Source organism: Natrix helvetica (assembly GCF_964273705.1).
Source record: "Natrix helvetica genome assembly, chromosome: 3".
Classification (NCBI taxonomy): Eukaryota; Metazoa; Chordata; class Lepidosauria; order Squamata; family Natricidae; genus Natrix; species Natrix helvetica.
The window spans coordinates 117,854,185-117,878,943 of NC_138549.1; the positions used below are offsets into that span (position 1 = coordinate 117,854,185).

The 24,759-nt window shown below is 42.9% G+C and overlaps 1 protein-coding gene across 7 annotated transcripts in view; it reads left to right on the forward strand.

The window, feature by feature from the left end:
* Positions 1-3,170: 3,170 nt before the first annotated feature.
* Positions 3,171-24,759, forward strand: part of SLC6A9 (solute carrier family 6 member 9) — a 64,743-nt gene continuing 43,154 nt past the window's right edge. Inside the window, exons 1-2 of one of the 7 annotated variants that reach the window (XM_081948506.1) lie at positions 3,171-3,304; positions 14,657-14,807. In XM_081948506.1, the coding sequence (XP_081804632.1) occupies positions 14,754-14,807 (54 nt within the window). In that variant the 5' untranslated portion in view covers positions 3,171-3,304; positions 14,657-14,753. Of the gene's footprint in view, positions 3,305-4,131; positions 4,424-14,656; positions 14,808-24,759 lie in introns of those variants that run through there. The other 6 variants (XM_081948510.1, XM_081948507.1, XM_081948511.1 and 3 more) reach the window with 6 other exon arrangements.

The window sequence follows — 24,759 nt, forward strand, 5'->3', positions numbered from 1 at the left end:
ATGTCAGACTGACTAATCTGAGATTAAGTGCATCTATCTTCTTTTCCTTTTTTTTAACATAGTGGAATGAGGTGGAGGGGAGAATTTACCATACACATCAATAAGACTCTCATCTTCTCTGCAGTTAAAATCTTCATCCCAAATCCAAAAACATTGTGAAAGATTGAACAACTTTTTTTTTTCAGGTGTCTTTGCCAGAGTCTTCTGGAACTGCTCTGAATCTGAAACAAAATCCTTTTTCTTTCAAATGTTCAAATCTTCTTCCATCTCCTGAACTGTTGCTGCTTCTTTGTCCCTTCTTACAGAATACTGGAAACGAAAGGCACATTAAGGACTACTCATTTAAGCAAAACCAAAAGAGCCAGGAAGCATCTGAAATACTATCAGTTTGATTTTGGAATAAACCACAATGGAAATTTTGAGAATTTGCCACACCCGTACTCCTTCCACAAATTCAGCAGTTTGTCTAGCTTGTGGTTCTTCCTCCTGAGACTTTGTTTCTAAGGAACTTCGTAGTTTTTTTCCTAGGATCTTCCAAAGAACTGATATCAGACTGACTAATCTGAGATTAAGTGCATCTATCTTCTTTTCCTTTTTTTTAACATAGTGGAATGAGGTGGAGGGGAGAACTTACCGTATACATCAATAAGACTCTCGTCTTCTCTGCAGTTAAAAGTCCACACATGATGAAAAAAATATCCCCCTCCCTTTCTAAAGTTAGCTATTAGCTTTGTCCTCCCCCTGTTCATTGACAGTGGTCTTGTGTAATTAAATATAAGGCTCTGAAAGGTGGGTTCTGTGTAGCATCATGAATTTTTCCACTTATCCATACTTTGCCTGGAGGAAAAAAACTGAGACTTCTTAGTTTGATTCCTAAGAAAATTGTGAAATTCCACTGTCCCTCTCTTTTTCTCTGGCATGCAATCACTGTGTAGAACTCCTCACAAATTTAATGTTAACATTTTTTTTAAAATCCAGATAATGATCACTAAAGAACTATAATATTTAGCAATAGCACTATAGCTATAGCTCTTAGACTTATATACTGCTTCACAGTGCTGTACAGCCCTCTCTAAGCGGTTTACAGAGTCAGGATATTGCCCTCAACAATCTGGGTCCTCTTTTATTTTATTCACCCATTTCATATAAATATTGATGATCAAAGCAGCTGGTTAAATAGTTCTGTGAGATAAAGATCTGATCTTTGTCATTCATACAGAGAGTCATTATTAACAACATTAATTTCTCTTGGAGCAGCAGAAGCTCCATCATTGGCCACATTTTTATAAGTCTAGGTTTTAGAGCTGGATCCTTCCAAGAGGATTGGTGAGTATCTGGTAGAGAACAGTGTTATCAGTAGGACTGAAGAAGCAATAGAGCGTAACTAAAATGTATAAATCTAAAATAATAAGCATAAAATGCAGGACAATTTATTATGTAATAGCTCATTGACCTAAACTGGAATATACAGGAATCTGATGACTGTAAATAAGTTTTTATTTGCTCCCATTTATCCAGGTTATTTCCTACTGCAGGAAGATTTATAGTCAAAACAATTGATTCTCCAACACACATGCATGGACCACACACAATTCTTTCACTTTCAGTAACTGACATTTTGAAGAAGAAAAAAACACAAGATTTGTAAGCAAGCCATTGTTACAAGTCTCAGCAAGTACAAAAAAGAAAAAGTGAATGGTAACTATTTGCTCACAAATCATCAATTCACAGGAGTTACTCTCATTTCTTTAAAGAAGGGCACTGTGTGCATGTTAAGCAGTGGTAGCAGTGCTGCTATTTTGGATGACACAAACACTGTTCTCAAATTAAAATCCATAAGGCTGGACTTTCCTATGTAGAGCAGGACAATCGTTTCAGTCAGCAATGCTGGGGGAGAGGGGATCAGTGGCTATTTCCTGAATGTTTCTATAGTAAATAAGATGGAATTTAACTGGACCAAAGTTCTTCATTTGGATACAAAGCGTATAAGAGAGTAATTGAAGATGGGAATCTCACTTGGCAGTAGTATATGTGAAAAGGATCTTGGTGCCCTTGTGAAACACAAGTTGTACATGTCTCAGCAACGTGAAACAGCCACAAAAAAGCCAAATGCTATCTTAGGGTAGGATATGAAGTGTTTTTCCTTCTCTTCCAAAAGATCTCTTGTGTTTGGAGGTGAGAGAAGAGGGAGGGACCATGTGCTTCTAGCTGAGTCCAATGTTGTGTTGCAAAGAAACTGGAGTCACTGTCAACAAATATGAAAAAAAGGAGTGCCTTCAGCCAGCTTGGGTTTTTACAGCGTATTTTCCAGTATGATTGCATCAGCCATCTCCCTGCAGCAAATGCCTGCAAAGCTAATGCACACTCCCATTACATAAACCGCTCAAGTAAATGGTCATTGGATACACTGGAACTGGTTGCATTCTTCACTGCCATTTAAGAAGCCTGAAAGAGTTCAGTATCACACCAGGAGTTGTTGTTTGCATTTACCAGAAGGCAAGCCTGCCTGCTGCTTTGCCTGTCTCTCAAATACACCTTCCCTCACACACAGCATAAATGAACTTGGAGCAAATATTACTACTAGCCTTCTAGACAAACTAGGCTACTTGTTACATCCTGTCCAAGATCCAACTGAGTGACTGCAGGAATGTGGGCACTGAGAGAAACCCAAGCGTTGCTATTTACCAAAATTATGGCTTCTTCTGCTGTGAAGTCTTATCCCCCCCCCCCACGGCCCCCATGCCTGAAAGGATGCCAGCAGGGGGCGGCAGGGCACAAAATCCAGGGGTTCCCAGGCAGAGTTTGGGAAAGCGATGCCACGTAGAAGGTCAAGATCTGCCCCCACCCCTTCCCCTTGGTCCTTCTTCGCCCAATCTCTGCCACAGGCCTGAGGTAGCAGAATGCGAGAGGGACGTTTGTATTTTAAAGCAGCCTTCCACAGTACGGTACCCGCTACATGCCTTCTGCGTTCGTTTCCGTAGTTGAGGATTATGGGGGCTGTAGTCCACGTATTCACCCAGATAGAGGAGATTATGCTAAAGGCGGAGGCGGAGTATGCGTCCGCGCCAGTGTGTGGCTACGGCGTGGAGTGGAAGAAAGAAGGCAACATTTGTCAGGGGTGGAGAAAGAAGGCTTTGAACTGCCCACCCCCCTTCTTTATATGACACACGCCGAGCCAGTCAGATACTTTGCGCTTGGACTCGCAGGAGATCCACCGGCCCCCGATAGCCGAGTCAAGATCGAGCCACGCTTATATACCAAGGCGCTGCGGGCAGTGCCTAGCGATCCACAGGCTGATCTTTAGGTAGGAGGAAGAGGCCAAAGAAAACAACGATCTGTTTGCTAACCTTTTACGGAGTTAAGCTTTCCTTGCAAGGGGGGAAAAGTCTCTTGGCTCCGTTGCAAGATTGGAGGAGGTTAAGGATGAGCACCGTGGTGAGCTAAAAACCTGCGCTTCTGGGTGTGTTTGTGTTGTACGTAGGTGTTAATTAGTTTTTCTCCCGGTGTGACTGTCCATGGTACTGTTTGAAGGTGAGATAAGCGATGCATGCTTGCCTTTCCCCACCACCCTCCTGTTTCCCTAACCCGCCTTCCGATGTTTGGGCGACGAGCTGTCAGTTGCTCGCGCTCTCACGTCTCTAGGCTCGGGCATCCAGACGTTGAAACAGATCGGCACGTTTTTTCGTCGCGATCGAATGTGTTGCTGGTATTATGCGCGCGCGCGCAGACGGAGCCAGACACCCCCTAAGCACGCGGCGAACCGTGGGGTGGGGTGCTTTCCTTCGCCCCGGATCGGTTCCCTCGTAAATCCTCCCAGCCACCCCCACATGTGACGGGCGTTTACCCCTTTCTTTCCGAAGCTTATTGCCCGAGCATGCCGGGCAGGTATCTTAGGGTTTTTTTTCCTTGCCGCGTGGACTTGCAGCGCCCAGCGGGGAAGAACTAACGTTAAGCCCTTCCCCGAAGCCTTGCTTGGCACCGCAAATCCAGGCTCGGCGCCGCAGCCCCTCCCCGGAGCTCCGCGGCGTGGCTAGACTGAGAAGCAAGGACGTTCCAATCAGCAAAGGGGGCGGGATGGCTGGATTGAGCCGACGACGCGAGGAAGGCGGGATCTCTCTGCTGCCGCCCCCCCCCCCTTCCTTCCCTCTTCGAAGCCGCGACCAAAACTTTCACTAAAGTCGGCGGCGCTCGACCCCCCCAGAGCAGAGAGCGGGAGTCGAAGGTGGGCTTGACACGCGTGCGGCCGCTTCGACCCCCCCTACCACGACCACCACGCGCGGAGGGCTTGGGAAAAGGGAGTAGCGAGAGCTGTCGGCGGCGAGATCTGATGCAACTTTGTCGCTGAGCGGGGCGGGCGGGAGAAGCCACCTTGACAACGCGCCTGGAGAGAACCCGCGCGAGGCACCAGAGCAGCATGGTTAGGGTAAGCGGCGGCAGCGGAGGCTGCGGGGACTCGAACGCGCGAATCAAGGGTCGTCCCCCCCCCCCCCCCAGGCTGTCTGGGGAACCTGCCTGGCCGCGCCAGATTAGAAAGAAAGAAAGAAAGAAAAAAGCGGCGGCGTGGATCGTGCGCTGGGGTGTGAGAGTGGCATCCGGCATCTTGCGCCTTAGCGGGAGAGGAAAACGTGCCGCTAGAAAACCTGAGGCGAAGCGTAAGAGCTGCCAGCGCCTCCTTCGGCCTCCAGCGCTGTGCATTTGCCGCTGTCATTGGCCCTATGGTGCCAGGCGGAATTGCCTTTCAGTTTGGGGAAGGATGGCTGCAGTCGGAGCCTTTCGATGCCGGGGGAGGGGGGTATTGTTTAGGGGCGTGGTCACTCCCCACCCAGGGGGGGGGTCTTTGCCGTATGACATGGAGGGTGGGGTCCTCGGCTGCCTCTCGTCCCGCGGCCAGAGCTGGGGTGGGGGGGTTCGTGGCTGTAATTTTCCACCTCACCATGTGTGGGTGGACGTGGAACTGCTCCCACGTGGCAGCTGATGTAACCCACGCTTCCCACCCATCGGTTTTAAAGGTTGGGCATCCTCTGCTGTCAGGTGTTCAGGATCATTATTTATCCTCTTTGGGATATTCCTCAAACCGTTGGCTAGTGAAAATCTCACCACTGGACCACGCTGTAGTCTAAAGTACGGAATTTAGCTGAAGGGTTGACTTGGCAGAATAAGGACTGACTGTTGTCAGTGGTCCCTTTTTCCCCCTCATAGGACACTGGGTGTGTATATATATATAAATAAAATTATGCATTTGGATTCCATCCTTCCTGCTTATGGAAGAGAGGTAAATTCCTTTTAGCAAGATCTTCTCAGTCTAAGCAGGTGATGCATAGTGTTTATGGATCACCTGTTTAGATTGAGAAGATCTTGCTAAAAGGAATTACCTCTCTTCCATAAGCGGGAAGGATGGGGCCCAAGCATAAATCTCCAGGAAACAAACTGCATAGTTTAAGAGCAACCTTAAAAGTATTTGGAAGATAGTTTGTCAATACATGTCAAAAACTGAGTACTATACCAGTTTCTTTATTATTCCATTTCCTTTTCTATCTCTCTTTAACCAAATGCATAAAATGCATATTTTCTAGTTGATCAGTTGCCAAAGGAGAAAAAAAAATCAGCCAACATTCATTTCCCAATAAATAGTAACTCACACTATCTTGATAAAGATAATGTACCAAAACACACACTGGGAACTGAAGGAGTAGCAATGTATTATTCTTATAAAAGGTAGCCATTTAAAAGTATGTTTTCAGCATAACAATATAATTACTACAGTTTTATTTGCTATTCAGTTAAATTGCTGTTTTATTGAAAGCATACTGTACCAAACTGTTCAGCCTGTTACAGATCCCTTAACTTAATAAATGGAACAACTTCCCGATTACAGGAAGTTATTCACATAATAAAATGGGGGTGGGGAGAATGTAAAATACAGAAATTTAAATATTAAAGATTTTGCCATGAGCATTCTTGAGAAGCATAAATGTCACTTCCAATCCAGATTCAGAAACTGGGATAGATTCATTTTTTAAAAATGAACAGAAATTACAGAATTACAGTGTAATTTTATATTACATTTTATAGTAAAAACAGAGATTTGTGTTACTAAAAGAGGAAAATCTTTCCATTGCAGCATAAGCTTTGTGGGTTAAGAACTTTTTCTAAAGAGCATGAAATAATAATTTAAATTGGAGATGGGAACTTTTTATTGTTGGGGTTGTACATTTATATTCTGCAAATATAAGAACATAAACCACCAGATTTTAGTTCAATCTTCTTGCAGAAACGGTCTATCCATCCTTGTAGACACTGTCTATCCAGCCTTGAGAAGGTGATACTACAGGTTCATTTGTGTGTGTGTGTGTGTGACAGTAGCCATTGCTCTATTGCCTTCCAACACAAGTTCCAATATGGGTGCAGTGCTCCCAAGCTTCCGAGGGTCCAGGGCTGGCAATTTAAGATTGGGTAGCATAGTATGAATCCTTTGAAGTGAATCAGTAGCCCTAGGAGATGGCAGCACCTAAATGACCTTGACTGATCTTAAAATAGCTTACTAGGGTCAGGCCTAGTTGGCACTTGCATGGGAGTAAGTAGACTTGAGAAATGAAAAAAGACACCACAGACAGGGCAAAGGCAAACCATTCTGTGCCTTTGATAAGAAAACAAGGACGTGTGCTTATGGGATAACCAGGAATGAAGTTCAACTTGAATAACTCTTCATTTACCCTTTGAGTGAATCTGTAACAACTTTAGAGAACTGATCACTGTCAATATAACATTATGGCTAAGCTGGGGCAACATTTTTCTCATACTATCAGCTAAAATATATTCGTATCAGTGTAGGTAATCCTCAACTTACAACCATTTGTTTATGACCATTCAAAGTTACAACAGCATTGAAAAAAGTCACTTATGACTGTTTTCCACTCTTACAACTGTTGCACCATCCCCGTGGTCACATAATCAAAATTTGGCAACTGGCATGTATTTATGCCAGATGGTTCCAACGTCCTGGGGTCATGTGTCAACTTTTTGTGGCCTTCTGACAAGCAAAGTCAATAGCAAAGCCAGATTCACTTAATCACCATATTACCAACTTGATTAGTACAGTCATTCACTTAACAACTATGGCGAGAAAGGTAATATGGGACAAAACTCACTTAACAACGTCTTGCTTAGCAATGGAAATTTTGGGCTTAACTTTTGTGGTTGTAAGTTGCAAACTACCTGAATTGAACAGCCTCCATTCAAAAAAAAATTATAAATATTCAAAAATGGATTAATTGGTTTTCTTTAATAACTTCTGTTTCCCTGTATCTGTAATATGTTGCTAGCAACATCTGTTTAGTTGACTATGACTTATATGGCAGAAAAGCTCCATATACCAGGCCATTACTATTAGTGCCCCGTCACTGGAGAGTTTTAAGAGGAGACTGGACAGCCCCTTGTCTGAAACGGTATAGAGCTGTGATGGCGAACCTGTTGCATGCGTGCCACAGGTGGTGCAGAGCCTTCTCTGCGGGCATGTGAGCTGTCGCCCCAGCTCAGTTCCACTCTGCATGCGCTCATGCCTCCCACCAGCCATCTGATTTTTAGGTCTCTGCCGCTCATGGGCAGGGAGTGGGGCGCATGCGGCAGGTGCATGCGCAAGGCAGGGGGTTGTGCACACATGCACAGGGGCGGGGGGAGCAGCGTTTTCGGCACACGATGACAAAAAGGTTAGCCATCACTGGTATAGAGTCTCTTGCTTGAGCAGGGGGTTGGACTAGAAGACTACCAAGATCCCTTCCAACTCTTATTCTATGGTGTATGAGTGGAAAATGCACCCTGCTCTATCAAATGCATACTCCACTAAATGACTTCTTTTTCTGTCTCTCTTTCATCCTGAGACATCCTTTCATCTCTGGTAAAGCTTTCCCATACCCTTTTGTGAGATGTCCCTGCTATTTTGCAGAATTCTTACTGCACTTCCTTGTTTTTGGCATGGCAGAGTAGAAAACTTTTCTGCATCCCAATGCAGTAGGAGTTTGTTGGCAGGACAAGGGCTGCTCAGGATGAAAAGAAAAACATCATTCCAGTCCCTGTCCAGAGTGGGGGCATCTTAATTGCATCTAGAGATGGAGTCAGACCCCATATCACATAATACTTCCTGTGTCACCTTTTCCTGCCTCTTTGTGTAGAGTACAGTTTTTCTTGTTTGGACCTTGACAACAGTAGGGAATACCTTTCACATACTTCCTTAAATTCAGGACACTGAAGCAGAAAGAGCCTCTGTTTCATTATCCCCTCACTGTCCCTTTGGTTGCACAATTTCTTCTTTAGCCTGAGAGGTTCTTTGTTGTGCTTGTTGCATTTCCACCTTGATTTCTTGGCCTGTGATTAACTACAAAAGAGAATGTTTACAATATCCTCCAATGAAGCAAATTAAACATTTCTTCTCAAGAGCTGGACCTTAGCATGCTGAGAGATAGTAAGGTAAAAATTGCTTTACTGATCTGACTTTGAAGTCCTTTCTGATACTGAGAGCACAGAGTAGCAATAGCTAAGAGCATTTTCATTCATTAGCCTTGTGATAATAGTATGATTTTTTTTTAATCATAAGGGGGTAAACAACATTTCAGTATCATATACCTGGAGTTATGAGCTCACTCCACATTTAAATTGGAGAGCAGCACTAATATTGCCAAAACAATCAATTGCTGTCATTGTTGTTCTTTGTTTGATAGGTTTATATCCTCCCTTTCCTCCAGGAGTTCAAGGTGGTGTAAAGAGCACATCTAATTTTCCTCCACAGCAACCCTGAGAGAGAAAATCGCCCAGAATTCAGAAGTCACCCAGTGAATTTCAGTGGTTTGAACCTAGATATGAATTTAGATCTCCTCGATCCCCATCCAAGACCTTAATCTCTAAAACACACTAGACGTTTATTATAAGATTTTCTTTTTTTAAAAAAAAGCAAGAGTTGGACTCAGAGGGGTGATACGTGCACTGTAAGTTGCATTGTAAGACCTGAATAACCAGTTAGGGACAGATCCTTATGGAGAAGATCTATAAATATGCTCTACTAAAAATTGATATCTACTTGATGATACATAACGGTTTCTAAAGGACATCAAATCTGATTTTTATCTGTTGCTTTTGCATCATTTCCTCTTGTTGATGAAAATTTTCAGTCATCCAGGTAGAGTTGTCCGTGAGTCATGGCAACTGGACTTTTTTTCTTGTTGATTTGAAACAATGATAAGCAACAAAATATTTCAGATCAACAAGAAAGAAGCCCATGTCAGGCCTGCAGCCAGTTCCTTTAGGGCAGGGGTGTCCAAACTTGGGAACTTTAAGACTTGTGGACTTCAACTCCCAGAATTCCCTAGCCAGCATGGCTGGCTGGGGAATTCTGGGAGTTGAAGTCCACAAGTCTTAAAGTTCCCAAGTTTGGACACCCCTGCCTTAGGGATCTTTGGCCTGCCCCACTAATATTCTATTCTACTATGCTGTTTCATTAGTGGGGGATTGGGAGGTTGAAGCAATTGTGGACACCGGCTGCACCCGATGCTTAATCAGCATGTCTGATTTAATTTTGGATGTTATTTGGGAACCCTGACATCCCAATTGCTATAACTCAACTTCCAGACCAGTGGAAGTTGGTGCTTCAGTGGCACTAGTGAACCACGAGGAGAGCTTTCATGGGACACTAGACTGTTTCCCCATGAGCTTGAGAAAATCTACCACTTTCCCCCCTTTCAGGCTTCTCAGATTTTGCAAAACACAAGTTTATATTAAAGTATTTATCTCTTTTTCCATTCCATCTCTCTCTTTTGAGGGTGGCAGCAAGAATATCTTTCTCTGGCACCTCAGTTTTTTGCCTAGTTCTATTATTTATTTAATAAATTTATATGCCACCCACCTATCCAAGGCGACTCTCAGTGGTTTACAATACAATAAAAGCACACATACACAAACATTAAATGTACAAGAATTATATGAAACTAGGCACCAAATTATAGGGATACGGTGGCTTAGTGGTTAAGACGCTGAAGTTGTCAATCAAAAGGTTGGCAGTTCAATGGTTCAAATCCCTAGCACCGCATAATGGAGTGAACTCTTGTTACTTGTCCCAACTTCCACCAACCTAGCTGTTCGAAAGCATGTAAAAATGCAAGTAGAAAAATAGGGACCACTTTGGTGGGAAGGTAACAGCGCTCTATGCGCCTTCGGCATTTAGTCATGAAAATGTCTTCGGGCAGTACTGACTCTTTGGCTTAGAAACGGAGAGGAGCAGCATCCCTAGAGTCAGAAACGACTAGCACCATGTGCAGGGGAATCTTTACCTTTACCTTTAGGCACCAAATATATGAGCAGTGTGATCTTCTCTCCACCAGCCACCTCCAGCAAAAGGTGCCCCAATTGGCAGAACTACGTAGGTTTTGAAGTCTTTCCAGAAGTCCAAGAGGATAGAGGCAGATCTCACTTCCAAGTGCATGATACTCCAAAGGATGGCCACAGCAGAAAAGATTCTTCTAATCTAGACCCCACCAGGGAGAATTCCTTGACCGACAGGGTCCACAGCATGCCCCCTCTGCTGGAGCAAGTAAGGCAGGTCAATCTTATAGAGGGAAACAGTTCCTCCATTTATTATCTGCATTCACAGACACTGCTATATTGCTCTCTTATGCCACAGCCATTTCTAGTGGGATCTGTTGCTGCAACTCTCTTTACCTCCTCAGTTTCCAGTTGCTCATGTTTTCTTCAGGCATGTGCCAACATATTTTGCCATTTTTGTTTCATGTGCTCCCTGTCTGGTCTCAGCAGGTTAGTAGCGAAGTAACAATTGGCACTGTTTAATTTATGCCCCACCTTTTTGCTCAAAGTAGCTTATGACTACTACAAATAGAAAGTACAAAATGTAAGAATACTGCTTTATGTTTAAAATCAAAACAACATTTAAAATAAGTATCATTGAAGCTAAAGTTCTGCGCCACTAATAATTACAGGCTTGGTAAAACTAATGTCCTAAATTCTGGGCTCCAAATGCATCGTTTTGGGAAGTGCATGGGGGCCATATGAGAAAAGACCCTTTCTGGTGTACTAGACAGATGGAACTTCTGGACGTAGGAGGAGGGGACAATCCAGCGGTATATTGGAGCTGGCTTGCAGCAGCCCATGTTTACATTTTCAGGAATATAGCAAGCCATCTGAATCATGCCACCTTGTGTCCCGATCAACTGTTTGGCGGCTCACAGCACCACAGCTGCATTGGAGCTGGCAGGACCAAATATCGGTATTTTACATTTATCAGCATACCACTGGGGGGAAATCTTCCAGAAGCTTCTCCAGCTGATTTAAGCTTCTTGGCAGGTTCAGAGTGAGAGAGACAATCCGGCAAATAGTTGAACGGTAAGGCTTTTAGGGCTTTAAAGGTCAGCATAAGCACCTTAACCTGTGCCCAATAGGCAACTGGTGGTCATTTCAGATTTTTCAGTCTAGTAACATGTGATTTCTGCACCCTGTACCAGCAGCCTGGCTGTTGCATTTTGAGCCAATTTCCGGACAGTTTTTAAAGACAGTCTCATAGTTTAATAATGTTTTCAGATATGAACAGTCCACGCCTAATAGTTAATGATGTGACTAATGCAATCAGGAGGATTCTGAGGAACCTTTGGGACCCCATTTAGAGGAATGAGCAGGAATGTCTCTAAATACTGCAGGACAGTTTTAGCACTATACTTTACTATTTTAAAAGCATACCTGATTGTCCTAAGCTAAGAAGTTTAACTAATTAATTATCCCAGATGTTAAGTAATCCCTAAATTCAATGCAGTTCTGGAATGAATTAGGAGGTCATTGAATCTCACTATTGCCTATTGAAAAGATTTTTGTAAGCCACCTGCAATATGCAGTTACAAATATTTAAACAGTATTATTAGCATGTATTAAATTGGGAGATGCCGTGTGTGTGTGTGTCTGTCCAATTGTTGAACCAGGCTGGGAACAGATGTCCTGAAAATAAATCTATGTGATGACAAAGAGTTGATAGTGACATGGTGACGTTATATAAGATATTAAGTAAAATAATCTGGAAAATGAGGGAATCAAAGGAGTGTGCTACTTTTGCACCCCTGCACACACTCAACTTTTTCCAACTAATCTAAACACTATTTTAAACTACTTAGGAGACTTGCTTCAAAGTGTCTATCAAAATCTGTTGTGCTCTAAAGATGTGAAAAAGGGCTAGAAATTTTATTGATTTTTTTCCTCCATAAGAAACCTAGATGACAAGATGTTTACTGAGGGACAATGAAATTCCCAGGGCCTGTAGCTTCTTCAAATTTAGCTATTTCCTAAAATTAAAATAAATTTCTATCCCTTTTCATTTTTACTATAGTTCTTTTCTACTGGCCTAATGATTCTGTCATATTATCCAGGATTGGCACCTCTGTGTTTGACTCAGTGGTGGATTTCAAAATTTTTAGAACCTCTTCTGTAGGTGTGGCCTGCTTTGTGGGAGTGACTTGCCAGCCATCTGACTGAGTGGGAGTGGCTTGGCAGTCAAGTGACTGGGTGGGCGTGGCCAACTTGTAAAATGTGATAAAACTCACTTAACGCTCTTGCTTAGCAACCAAAATGTTGGCTCAGAAACTCTGGCATTTGAAGCACGCAAGTCTTAAAGCTGTCAAGTTACAAGACCCTTGCACCTCTAACCCTTTAGGAAAAAAAACAAACCCAGGGATGTTCAAACTTGACAGCTTTAAAACTTTAAGGTTTAGATAGGTCTCTTAGAGGCGGGTGGGGCAATTGGTGAGCCAGCTAATCAGTTGCAGGCGGGGCAAGCGTGCGGACGGGCGGGGGGAGGGAGCTGGAACCGGTTCTAAATGGCACGGTAGATTTGTGGAACCTCTTCTATAGAAGAGGTTAGAATTGGCAGGAACCCACCCCTGGTATGACTCCTTTAAATCTGCAAGTCCATAAAAAATTAAATCACACCCTTTGCATAATTATATTGGGTTGCATCATAATAAGTGAGCTTGAATCCAATAGCTTTTTTGCTTTTATTTAGTTTTTCGTGTTTAAAGTTTTAAACAGACTTTATTATGTATCTGATCTGCAAATTCTGGTTTTGATACTGGTTTCATTTGGTGGTCAGACCTGAACATAAAGAAATAAAGCAAAGAATAAGAAGACTTTTAATAATATTGCTTATATAAACAAACAATAGAGATGGAAGGAAGTATTTAGACTCATGTGTCCAACTCTCTGTGAAGTGCAGGAGTCTAAATTAAAGTATCAGAGGATTTCCTAGGCTCTATTCGAATTGTCCATTTAATGAAGGAGAGCTCACAACCTCTCTGGGTAATTGTTCTAACAGGAATTTAGGTAATGTTTGTCGCCAAGAATCAAAATGTTCCTGTGGTACCAAATTAGCTCTCTTGAGGGTAAAACAAGACTCGTGGGACCTACCAGTTTATCTCAGATGGGCCAGCAGGGCAAAGGAGAAGGAGAAACGAGGAACTTATGGTGGCTTGAATTGCAGCAGGGAAGACAAAACCTCAAAAAGCCACATCTAAAGTGTGAAGCACCCTTGCACTGATCAATGGCATTTCTGCATTAATGTCTCTATATGATATAAACATTGCTTTGATCTTCAAGAATATTTGACCCTAAAATAATAGGAAGCTGTGAACTTGAATAACCTGAACTGAGTTACTTTCTGCACAGATTACTTTTCATACAACAGAGAGAAAATGTGAGTTTGAGTCACCAGTTACGGACGTCTGAGTGAGATAGTGGTTTGGGCACCTTACTCAAATTCTTATCTCCTTAGGTTTTGCCATGAAACTCTGTCACCCTTTCTATCCACTCCATTGTGCTGTAGCACTGAAGTCATTTTTTTCACGTTCCCAGCTCTTATCATATCCTCCATATTCTTCAGGCTTGCTATGTTTCACAAAGTAGCTTTTCCTGCCTTGAATGGACAGACTTGCATACCTATGCAGGTTTCCTGGAATAAATTTTCCTTGAACCAGGGAGAAGGTGGGCTAATTCCTGCCTCCTTTTCATTCCTGGCAGTACCACCTGGACTCTAGTAGGCTTGGCTTGGCACGTGACTAGTGCAATAGTGTGGAAGGCAATTGCCTTCCATCTGTGTCCTGAATGGCAGCTGTGCCCCTGTGCGTGTTCAGTGCCCTGAAGACTTCATGCTCTGAGCATTAGCTATGCTCTTTTCAGCCATGTGCAATTAGGGGGGACTGTTCCTGCTTCAGATGGAAGAAATGGACAGAAAAACCCAGAAATAGTGAAGCAAATATAGTGCTTGTTCACCCAAACTCTGTGTTCTTTCCCAGTCCTGCTGACATGACTCATTTTACCATCTTTGGGCATATGCTGAATGTAGATTGTATAACTACAGTATGTGTCAGTATGTGTGTGCGCGTGCGTGCGTGCATGTGTGTTTATGGTTTATGTTTGTGATATAACCACATATATACACAGTAAAAAGAAATGACCTTTACAAGTTAATCAAACTGGGTTTATTGGTGGTTACTGCAAACTGGACCTCGAGAAGCATAATTGAGCATAATTGCTTCTCACTGAAGATTCAGAGGCAATTCATCCTAGTTACTTTTTCCTTTTTAATTATTTTCTCTAAGTTCTGTCCTTTTCTTCTCCACAGCTTGCTGTCTCCTTGGTCTAATTTGTCCTGCCATATGATTTGAGGTCTCTGCTTATCCTGGAAGTATAGCCAGCGAGACGGGATAGCAGGCAAGTGGATGCCCACATCTTGGCCCAGAACCATGGCAGAAAAATGCAGTGAGGGGTTACTGGTAAGTCTGGGGATCCCTTGTGGATTCTGCAATATTGTGCTTGAAGTGTTGGCATTAAAAAAAAAAGAGAGAGAGAGGGTGTCTCTTGGAAACTGGGGGAGTCCATAGAATTGGGTGGAAGAAGTGTCTCTTTCAGACTTTTGGCTACTGTTTAAAACAGTGGTCACCAAGCAGTGGTCCACGGACCACTGGTGGTGCATGAGAAAATTTTGGTGGTCTGCAGAAAAATTATTTGCATTTTTTATATTCCACTAAATACTATTTATCTTTTTTAAAAATCATATTAGTGGTCCGCGGGATTTAAAATTATGAATGTCGTGGTCCCTGAGGTCCGAAGGGTTGGTTATCCCTGGTTTAAAACATCCAGCCCTTTGTGTTCCTCACCCTCCCCACTTGAATGATTTGGGGACTGGCTGTCTATTGCATTGGGCCTGGAGCTGCATGCTATACATGAAGGAGCTCTCTGCTAATCACCATTCCCCACCTTCGGTTACCTCCTCTTATCAGAAGAGTCCCAGAACAAGAAGCAGGATGGGTGGGAAACTTTCTAGGCCTAATCACCAGAATTTAACCTGAGTATGAAGCTGACTAGGGGGAGGAATGAAGTACAAAACCTATATTAAACAAAGATATAATTTATTCAGGAGACTAACTGTGACAGTATTAGAGTTTATATTAAGTAGCGTATTTTTCGGAGTATAAGACGCAGCAGAGTATAAAAGATTTTGAAGAGACAAATTTTTAAAAAGGTTTTTGCACTCTGCAGACCTCCCCAAACCACCCTGTTTTTCGTAAAAATGGGCCCGTTTTTTGTCAAAAAAGGGCATGCATAGCCTTTAGGAGGCTTGTAGAGTACTCCTGGGGGCTGGGGGGGGGGGCAAAACGAGCAAAAAAATAGCCCGTTTTTCACAAAAATGAGCCCATTTTTTGTCAAAAAAAGGGCATACCTAACCTTTGGGAGTACTCCTGAGAGCTGGGGGGGGGCACAAACAAGCAAAAAAAAAGGCCCATTTTCTGCTCATTTCTGCCCTCCCCAGCCCCCAGGAGCACTCTGGAAGCCTCCTAAAGGCTATGCATGGCCATTTTGGTGAAGGGGTGGGGTTTCGGGAGGCCAAAAATGTTATATTCAGTATATAAGACGCACCCAGATTTTCACCCTCTTTTTTGAGGGTAAAAGGTGTGTCTTATACTCTGAAAAATATGGTAGTTACTTAGCAAGTCAGGCTCAGTGCCGAGATATAGCCGGACTAGATTATGGTCTGTTAGAGAATTCACATTTTTCATGAGACTAGAAAATAGGATCCTTACTTAGCTTTTTTAATGCCCCTTGATTATGATTCCTGTCCCAAATAGTGTAGACGGAAGAATGCAGGAAGTGCCTTCTCCAGGCATTACTTCTTCAGAGGTAATGTTACTTCCTCTGAAGTGCTGTAAAGTCACCAAGCATTGCCCAGGAAACAGTCAGTGTCCAGCAGGTGGGAAAAGTTTGGCTCCAGTATGTTGCTATTTGTTTGTGGTTTGGGTTTCTGCATTGACAAAGAATGGGGCTCCCAGGAGACGCCTGAAATAGCTTGCACCTCAGCCAGAGGCACCGTGCCAGTGTCAGTACTGGAACATGTGGGGGAAGGGACTCAGATAGCTGCAAGACATATTTATGTATATATAAGCACACACATAATTGCCAACATAAGGAACACAGACTCTTTTCTGCAATGTTTCACAAGCATTGTTCATTTCTCTGAACACATTTTTGTGTATCATTTTATGCTTTATCTTCAAGTTGGCTGAGCAGTATCATACATTATGCAAATATGATTTGCATTCATATTTACTTGCAAGCGATACAGTAATATGCACCACTCACCCACCCACCCACACCCATGCATAAGGACACTTTTCTGCCCACTTTTATCAATTTAGAGGGATATGCATAGAAGAACTGGCCTGTATCCTCCCTATTCAGTTTTGATTGCTAAGAAGTAACACCAATCAGCCAGCATTAATCCCTTTGAAAAAAATAGACATAAGAAAGTGCTTGTCTTTGGCTGGTCTGTGTTGTATTGGTTTGATTCCAGGAAGCAATGTGTGTGTGTGAAAGCAGTTGGCTGCTTTCAACTGTTCACGCTGCTGTCGAAAGTCTTCTAGCAGAGATTTACAAATGTTTGTGCTTATTTACCCCTATTGTAGTACACTGCATTTCTTCCTGTGTGCATGATGAACATATTTGCCTTCTTCCTTTTATGCTATTTTGTCTGTTATTGTCTAATGCTCAGGAGCTCTTTTGGAGTAGCAGTGTACACCCCGGGACAGAAATGAAGAGGATAGGCTAGAACACCGAACAAGCCCAGGTTGCCTAGGCAGCAGCTGCTTTGGGAATGCTGCTGTTAAGGACATAATTGTCACTGTCTGTACTTTCTGCACATTATTTTCCTTGACCTCACTACTTATAGTTCTTTGTCCTAGCCATGTATACATGTTTCCCAAAGTGGCAGCCTAAATGGACTTCTATATGAGCAGAAGATCTGCACGCTCTTTCTCAAGAAAGGGCTAGTCAGCCAGTTGATTGCCTTATCTGTACATCTTCTGAGCAGGACCCTCCAAATCTGCAGCAGATTTTGCTTGCCTGTATAGGCAAGCAACACAACAAGCTTAGAGTCCCTCAGAGTAACGCTTATATTATCGGTGATATTCCTTAGATAACCTGCTCCATGTAGTGAGCTGGAAGGCAGCAAGTGGAGGCTTGGCTCCAATTCGCTTCCCATCTCTCTCTACTGTCAGAAGTAGCTGCTTCATTGTATGCAGCAGCAAGGGAAAATGCATCTCAGAATAGCACTTAGCCTGTTGGAAAAAGCGGGCTGTGGGCCATGAAAGTTTAGTATAACACTTAAGACAGAGCTGGGCAGGCTGTAGTGCATAAGCCACGTGTAGCCATTTTCAGCTTTTGTTACCGTCTCTTTTATGAGTCTGCTTCCTGGAATCACATTACAATACACTGTAATACACTTGATGGCAAAGCACCAAACCATAACCATGAGATTTAACAACAAAATTTTAGCAAAAGCAAAAGAAGGTGAAACACTGATGTAACCCTTTGTAACACCGAGAGAACAGAAAAGTGAAACCTGAAAATGTGCAGCAGGACCAAAAATCCACTTGAAGACATCACTATGTCATAGCTCTGCAGTTCTCAACCATTGAAGAAAGTAACAAAACAAAAACAAAAAAATGGAGCCCCCGATTAAAAAAATGGGACAATGCTGTTTCGTTGTTTTAAGCCTATTCTAATCAATTTCTAATTCAGTTTGGGAATCGCATACTGTTTTGGGGAAAAGGATATTGAAGAGATTGCTAGGAGAGCATTCTTACCTATACAGCCTGCACCTGCCATGAAAACCTTTAATTGGTCCCATACATCATGTGTGGATGGGTCACTGGGACAGCCATCAACAGCTTTCTGGGCCACAGGGAAGATGCTAATCCCCTCACTCTGCTGCCTAGGCATTCTTGAAATAGCATCATAAGCCCATCATCCACTAATAACCTAGGGCAAGATAGATTCAGCATCTTATAGCCTATTGCTGTTATGTTGCTGTTTGTGAGATACGTAGCCTTATCAATTGGTTTAATAAATAAATTAAATAATTTCCTTAGAAATCCTTCCCTTTAGGGATTGGCCATTATTGTTAATTCCTTATGAGTATCTCTTTCTTTTGAGTATCATTTTTCTTGTAATTTTAAATAAACAAACAAGTCCTAGGAAAATATGTTTCAGTGTGAAAACCATAGAAAAATTTCTCAACAGAGAAGACTACTGTGTGCTCAAACGTGCTCGAAAGCTTTTTTATCCTTTTTGATACATTTTCAACTCCTATTGACTTTCTTATGGAATTATTTCATTGCAACTCAGTTTGGCCCAGTTGTGACTTGGATTTTGTTCTAAAAGTAAAAATTTTTAGTAATCCAAACCCTTTTCAATAATTCTTCAGGATCTTATTAAAATGAATGCTTGACCGAAGGCCCCATTCTGATGTTTGAACATGGACAATGCAGTATAAGATAAATACGAAACTTTGGGTGCAACATTTTGCTTTGATTTCTGCATTTTATTATACGTATTCACACATCAAGAAATTCACTTCCTAATTAAGTAAACTGCAGCATAACCAGCACACTATGCAGCCCCTTTGCTTGGCGTTGGTTTTGTCTAGGGAGCATAATGGACAAACATTGTAGAGATTATTAGTAACTAGATAGTCCTGTTGGCAACTGCAGTTAAATACAGAATATCACTCAGCTTTGGGTAACTATTTTAAGCTTATATTGCCTTTTTCAACTAAATGTTCTCTAAGATGTTGTAGGACTGCTGTTGGGAATTCTACAGTCACAGTTCCCATATTATGTATATGGGAAGATCCCAGTTTGGTAAGCTGTTCTGTTGTTTTTTGGGGGAAACTTGTTCAGTGTCACTCAACAACCCTGGGGATGGGGCTCTTTTTTTGTTAAAGAGCTATAATGATACGGATCGAATACCAGAGGTGGTATTCTGCAGATTCTGACCAGTTCTGGAGAACCGGTAGCGGAAATTTTGAGTAGTTCAGAGAACTGGTAAATACCGCCTCTGACTGGCCCCGCCGCCATCTGTTCTGTGTCTCCCGAATCCCAGCTGATCAGGAGAGAATGGGGATTTTGCAGTATCTTTCCACTGTAGAGGGGTGGGAATGGAGATTTTACAGTATGCTTACCCTGCCAAGCTCACCTAGCCACACCACGCCACACCCACCAAGCCATGCCCACAGAACCGGTAGTAAAAAAAATTGAATCCCACCACTGATGTGGACCCTCTTACATTCACAAGTAAAGAATATGTTGAATGATAGAATAGAATAATAGAGTAGAATAGAATAGAATAGAATTCTTTATTGGCCAAGTGTGATTGGACACAAAAGGATTTTGTCTTTGGTGCATATGCTCTCAGTGTACAAAAATAAAAATAAAATAGAATACATTAATCAAGAATGCATTAGCCTGTCTAAGAGTAAAAGAGTTTAATTCCAAATAAGTTTTTAGTAACAAAACTTTGATATGCTTTTCAACTTTCCAGTCTGGGCTGCAGCCCTGGTATTCCCTGAAAGTCTCCCATTCTAATGGTTATCAGTCCCAACCTTGCTTTGCTTCCAAGTCCAGAAAAGGTCAGTCGCAAAAGCAAACATGGGAAATAGGAGGAATAGATAAGATGGCAGGCAGAGTGTTGTGATGCGAGCCATACATCTTTTGATGTGCCTGTGACGCAGAATAAAAGGATGGGACTTGCATCACAGCCGTATGTCTGCTGTCCTGCCTGATTCAACAAACACATGCTTACATACAACCCACAGACACTCTTAGTTTGATGTGGCCATTTGCAAGCCATTGCTAAAGCATGTATTTATTCATAGCTTCTTGTGGGCTTTTGATATTCCCTTTTAATATTTCATGTCAGACTTTTGCTCCCAAAACAGAAGCATGAAGATGTTTCTCCTTGCATTTGGCCCATTCACCCTCCTGCTTAAAAAAAATTGCAACATATCACTGTCCTTATTCTTATACAAGTAGTCCTCAATTTACAATTACAGTTGGGGCCAGAATTTCTATTGCTATGCAGGGTGGTTATTAAGTGAGTTGCACTTGATTTTACAATCTTTTTTTCGCCATAGTTGTTAAGTAAATCACTGCAGTTGTTATGTGAATTATGCAGTTGTAAAGCTTAATCAAAGGTTTTCCCTCTTGACTTTGCTTGCTGGAAGCCAGTTGGGAAGATTGCAAATGACAATCACATGATCCTGAAATGCTGCAATCATTGTTAATATATGCTGGTGGGAAAAGTGCCCAAATTTGGATCACATGACCATGAGGATGCTGCCAGTGTAGTAAGTACGAGGACCGGTTGTAAATCTCTTTTTTTCAGTGCTGCCGTAACTTAGAACAGTTCCTGAATGAATGATTGTAAATCAAGGACTACTTCATACAGTATTAGAATTGCCTATATTTCTTCCAACATAGTGAAGATTTTTATCTTGGTCTTTGAAGAATGGAATCCTCACAATTCCCCATATCATTTTAGCCTCTTAAAATATATCCAGTTCTAATAAACCAAGGAAGTACAAGAAAAGAGAAAAATTAGCTGAAGTGTGGCAGGATTATAAGAATACAGCACCTTAGCTTCATAGACTTAATTACTTTGCAGTAAATTTGTCTGGGAATAAGACTCCACCTTCCCATTCACAGAATTAATACTAAAAGAACCAGTATGGCCAAATCAGATCATCTTGGCTAAAGAAATTGGCTGCTAAATCCAATTGCCCTACTCAGAGGAGTGAATACAAATCCTGCTTTATCGAGAGAGGATGACTTGCAGACTTCAATATTTTTTCCATATTCTGAACAGTTACTGGCAAAAAAGATGATGAAAAAGAGAGATCAGGTTTACCAACCAATGAAGAGTTGAGCAACAGGCAACTTCTAGGAAGTCAAAACATAGATTGAGATAGAATAGGATGTTATTATAGCTACAAACGTATAACTGTTATTACTGTACAGATTTTAACTATTATAGCAAAACAATCAGTGATAACAAAAATGTAGTGTTTTGAGGCACAGGAAACAGAGGTTTGGATATTTATCGTTTCTGGATACTGTGCTATAAATCTGAACTTTGGAACATTTTTATTCCACTTGTTGCTGAATCTTGGAAATTGATCCACAAAAAAATCTGACGACAGCATTCCTCTTTTACAAAGTGTGTGTATTTGTGGGAAAGGGAGAAAAAGTTATGTTTGCCAAATATTTGTTACATATCATTTTTATAGGAACTTTATGCCAGGGGGATAGAGGGAAAGAATTTTAAAAAAAATCTTAAGTAACAGCAAGCAGATTCTTGGTTTCTCTTCATCCCAGGGAACAAATAAGACTAACTTACTTAGCTAATATCAGGATGGATGGAGGATTAGGTAAACTTGAGCAAAACAGCTCTGTCCATTCCTTTCCTTCCTGACATCAAATAGACAAAGCTTGGGCTCCAGCCAGTTAGAGCATCCCTCTTGGCCTAGGCCAGTGGTGGGCAACCCGCGGCTCGCGAGCCACATGCAGCTCTTTACACCCTTTAATGCGGCTCTTCTGTGTGCCAGGTGCCCGCTCCCCTCCGTCCTCTCGGGCTTCGGAGGGAAGCTTCTGCAAAAGCCCGGGCAAGTGACAACCAATTTTGGTCCTATGACTGCAGAATGCTGCAAAATACCATAAATGCAGGCCAGTTGTTGAGTGTTTCAAATGTGATTGGAACACTCAACAAGGTGACCACAGTGTGTGTGTGTGTGTGTGTGTGAGTGAGACAGACAGACAGAGAGAGGAACAGAGAGAGGGAGTGAGGGAGGGAATCAGAGAGAGACAGACAGACACACACACACATACACACACACACACACACACACAGAGGGGGAGGGAGGGAGAGAAAGATAGACAGACAGAGAGAGACACACACAGAGTGAGTGATTAAGTGAATGAGTGAGAGACAGACACACCCACATACACAGAGTGACAGAGAGAGAGGAAGGGAGGGGAGAGAGGGAGAGACAGAGACAGACACACACACACACACACACAGAGTGAGTGAGAGACAGACAGACACACACACACACACAGAGTGACAGAGATGGGGGAGGGAGAAGAGAGAGACAGAGATACAGAGAGACAGACAGATAGACACCCAGAGAAAATGACAGAGGGAGACAGAGAGGGAGGGAGGGAGGGAGGGAGAGAGAGACAAAGAGCCAGAGAGAGAAAGAAAAAGAGAAAAAGAAAGAAAGTGGGAGAGAGAGATGAAATTAAAAACAACAACATACAAACCTGACTTACTCAAACTATCCAAGGAAATGCAAGGCCAATGTTCACATTAGTGGTTGTGACTTTGTCAGTCAATGTCAGGATGTAATTTTCTCTACATTGTAAGGCAAATTTTACGGAATTTAATGTTATCAATAAATAATATCGTTCTAAAGTTTTTGTTTTATTAGTTGTGTTATTTGTATCCTCCCGACCTATGTGGATACTTGCATGCAGAATATTCTCAATAAAAACTTATTGAAACTAAAAACAGTGTACATCCTATGTATTTTCGGTTTTAAAAATGTGGCTCTCAAAGTAAATTTCAATCGTGGTTTTGGCGAGATTTGGCTCAGTTGAAAAAAAAGGTTGCCCACCACTGGCCTAGGCTGTCCACAGTGAGTTGAAGATTCAGATAGCGTAGGCAGAAAACCAGTTCCAGAGTTGCTGTAGGATGACATCTTCTGCAGAAACAATCCAGCATTTGATACTGCTTAAATTTTAAAGACCTGCGGGAAAACCCAGTAACTATAGGGAAGACTGGCATGAATCCTGAAACATTAAGACAGTTGCTTGTTTCACAGTGCTGAGATCCATACACAAATTCTCTTTGTTTCTCTGACACTCCTGGAAAGTGTGTGTGTGTGTAAGTGTGTGCAAACACTTTCTAAAGAGGTTCATTTCCAACTCCCCCCCCCCCCCCATCACCAGTTAGGGCCATTTTTGCTTGCTTATTTTAAGGACATGATGTTTTGTACTTGGAATTGCCATCGCTCTTGCTGGCACAACAGTTCTGTTAGCTTGGGGAATGGATAGGCACACACAGGCTTAATGGTAACAACAGCTCTTTATTAAGTACAACAAGTGAGAACAATCCAGCAAAGGTTGAGTCTGACAGCAGCACTTTTATAGGGAGCTGTCAGACCCTTCAACCAATAGGATTAAACCTCTGTTCCCGCTGGAACAGAGGATCTTAGTGGAAACCACTGTAGTTAGAACAAGCATCTAACACCCCTCCCCTCTTGGATGGAACAATCCTACTTGTTACATGGTCACGCAGGTAGGCGGGCTTTTGGGTAGTTCTGCGTGACCTGCGTAGTTGAGTAGGAGGGGTTTCCTTGGACAGGTCGGACGGACCTGTTTGCTCCGCAGCTCCGCTTGGTGGAACCTCCTGGAAACTTTTACAGGCCGCAGCTGGAGCTTCTAGAGCCGGTTCGCTCGGAGCTCGCTGCGGGCCTGCAACATAACCAGATAAGTTTCCCGGTACCCTCGGGCTTGAGCTGGCCGTGGAAGGAGTGAGTATTTGCTCCGTTTGGGTAGGGCTTTGGCTAACTCATGCAGGAGTTACCTCTGGTTGTCTAAGAGTGGAGTTGGAGAGGCGGCCACGGAGTTGGTCAATATGTCTTCTCCAATTCCTACCATCCTCGAGCTCTAGTAGGTAAGAGCGAGGGACGGTAATGCCTATCACTGTGGCAGGAATCCACAGAGTTCCCCCGGCGTAGTTGTGAGCGTATACCGAATCCCCTACGCTAAATGTCCGAATCTTGCTTGTGGAGTCTGGGGGCAATGAGGCAGAATAATTGGAGTGTAGCCGGTCTAAGTGGGACCTTAGCTGGCGGCCCCTGAGAAGCTCGGAGGGGCTTTTCCCTGTAATGGCACCGGGTGTTATGTGCTAAATTAGCAAATAGTGGTCAACCCGTGTTTGCCAATCTCCCGGGCCCATCCTAGAGAGGGCCTCTTTTGAAGATCTCACCATTCTCTCCACCTGACCATTGGAGGCCAGATGGAATGGCGCGACCAGGGCATGCCTGATTTCCTGAGCTGCTAGGAAGGTCTCAAATTGCATGGCCGTTAACTGGGGCCCGTTGTCAGAGACCAAGACGTCGGGCAGGCCGTGCATGGAGAAAAGTCTCCGTAGCACCTTGATGACCGTTTCTGCCGTAGTGGAGGTCATCAGGACTATCTCTAACCATTTCAAGTAGGCGTCCACAACTACGAGAAATGTCTAGCCGTGAACTGGGCCAGCAAAGTCAATGTGCACCCTAGACCATGGTGCTTGAGGTCGCTCCCACTCCTTAGCAGGTGCCTCTGGGGGAGC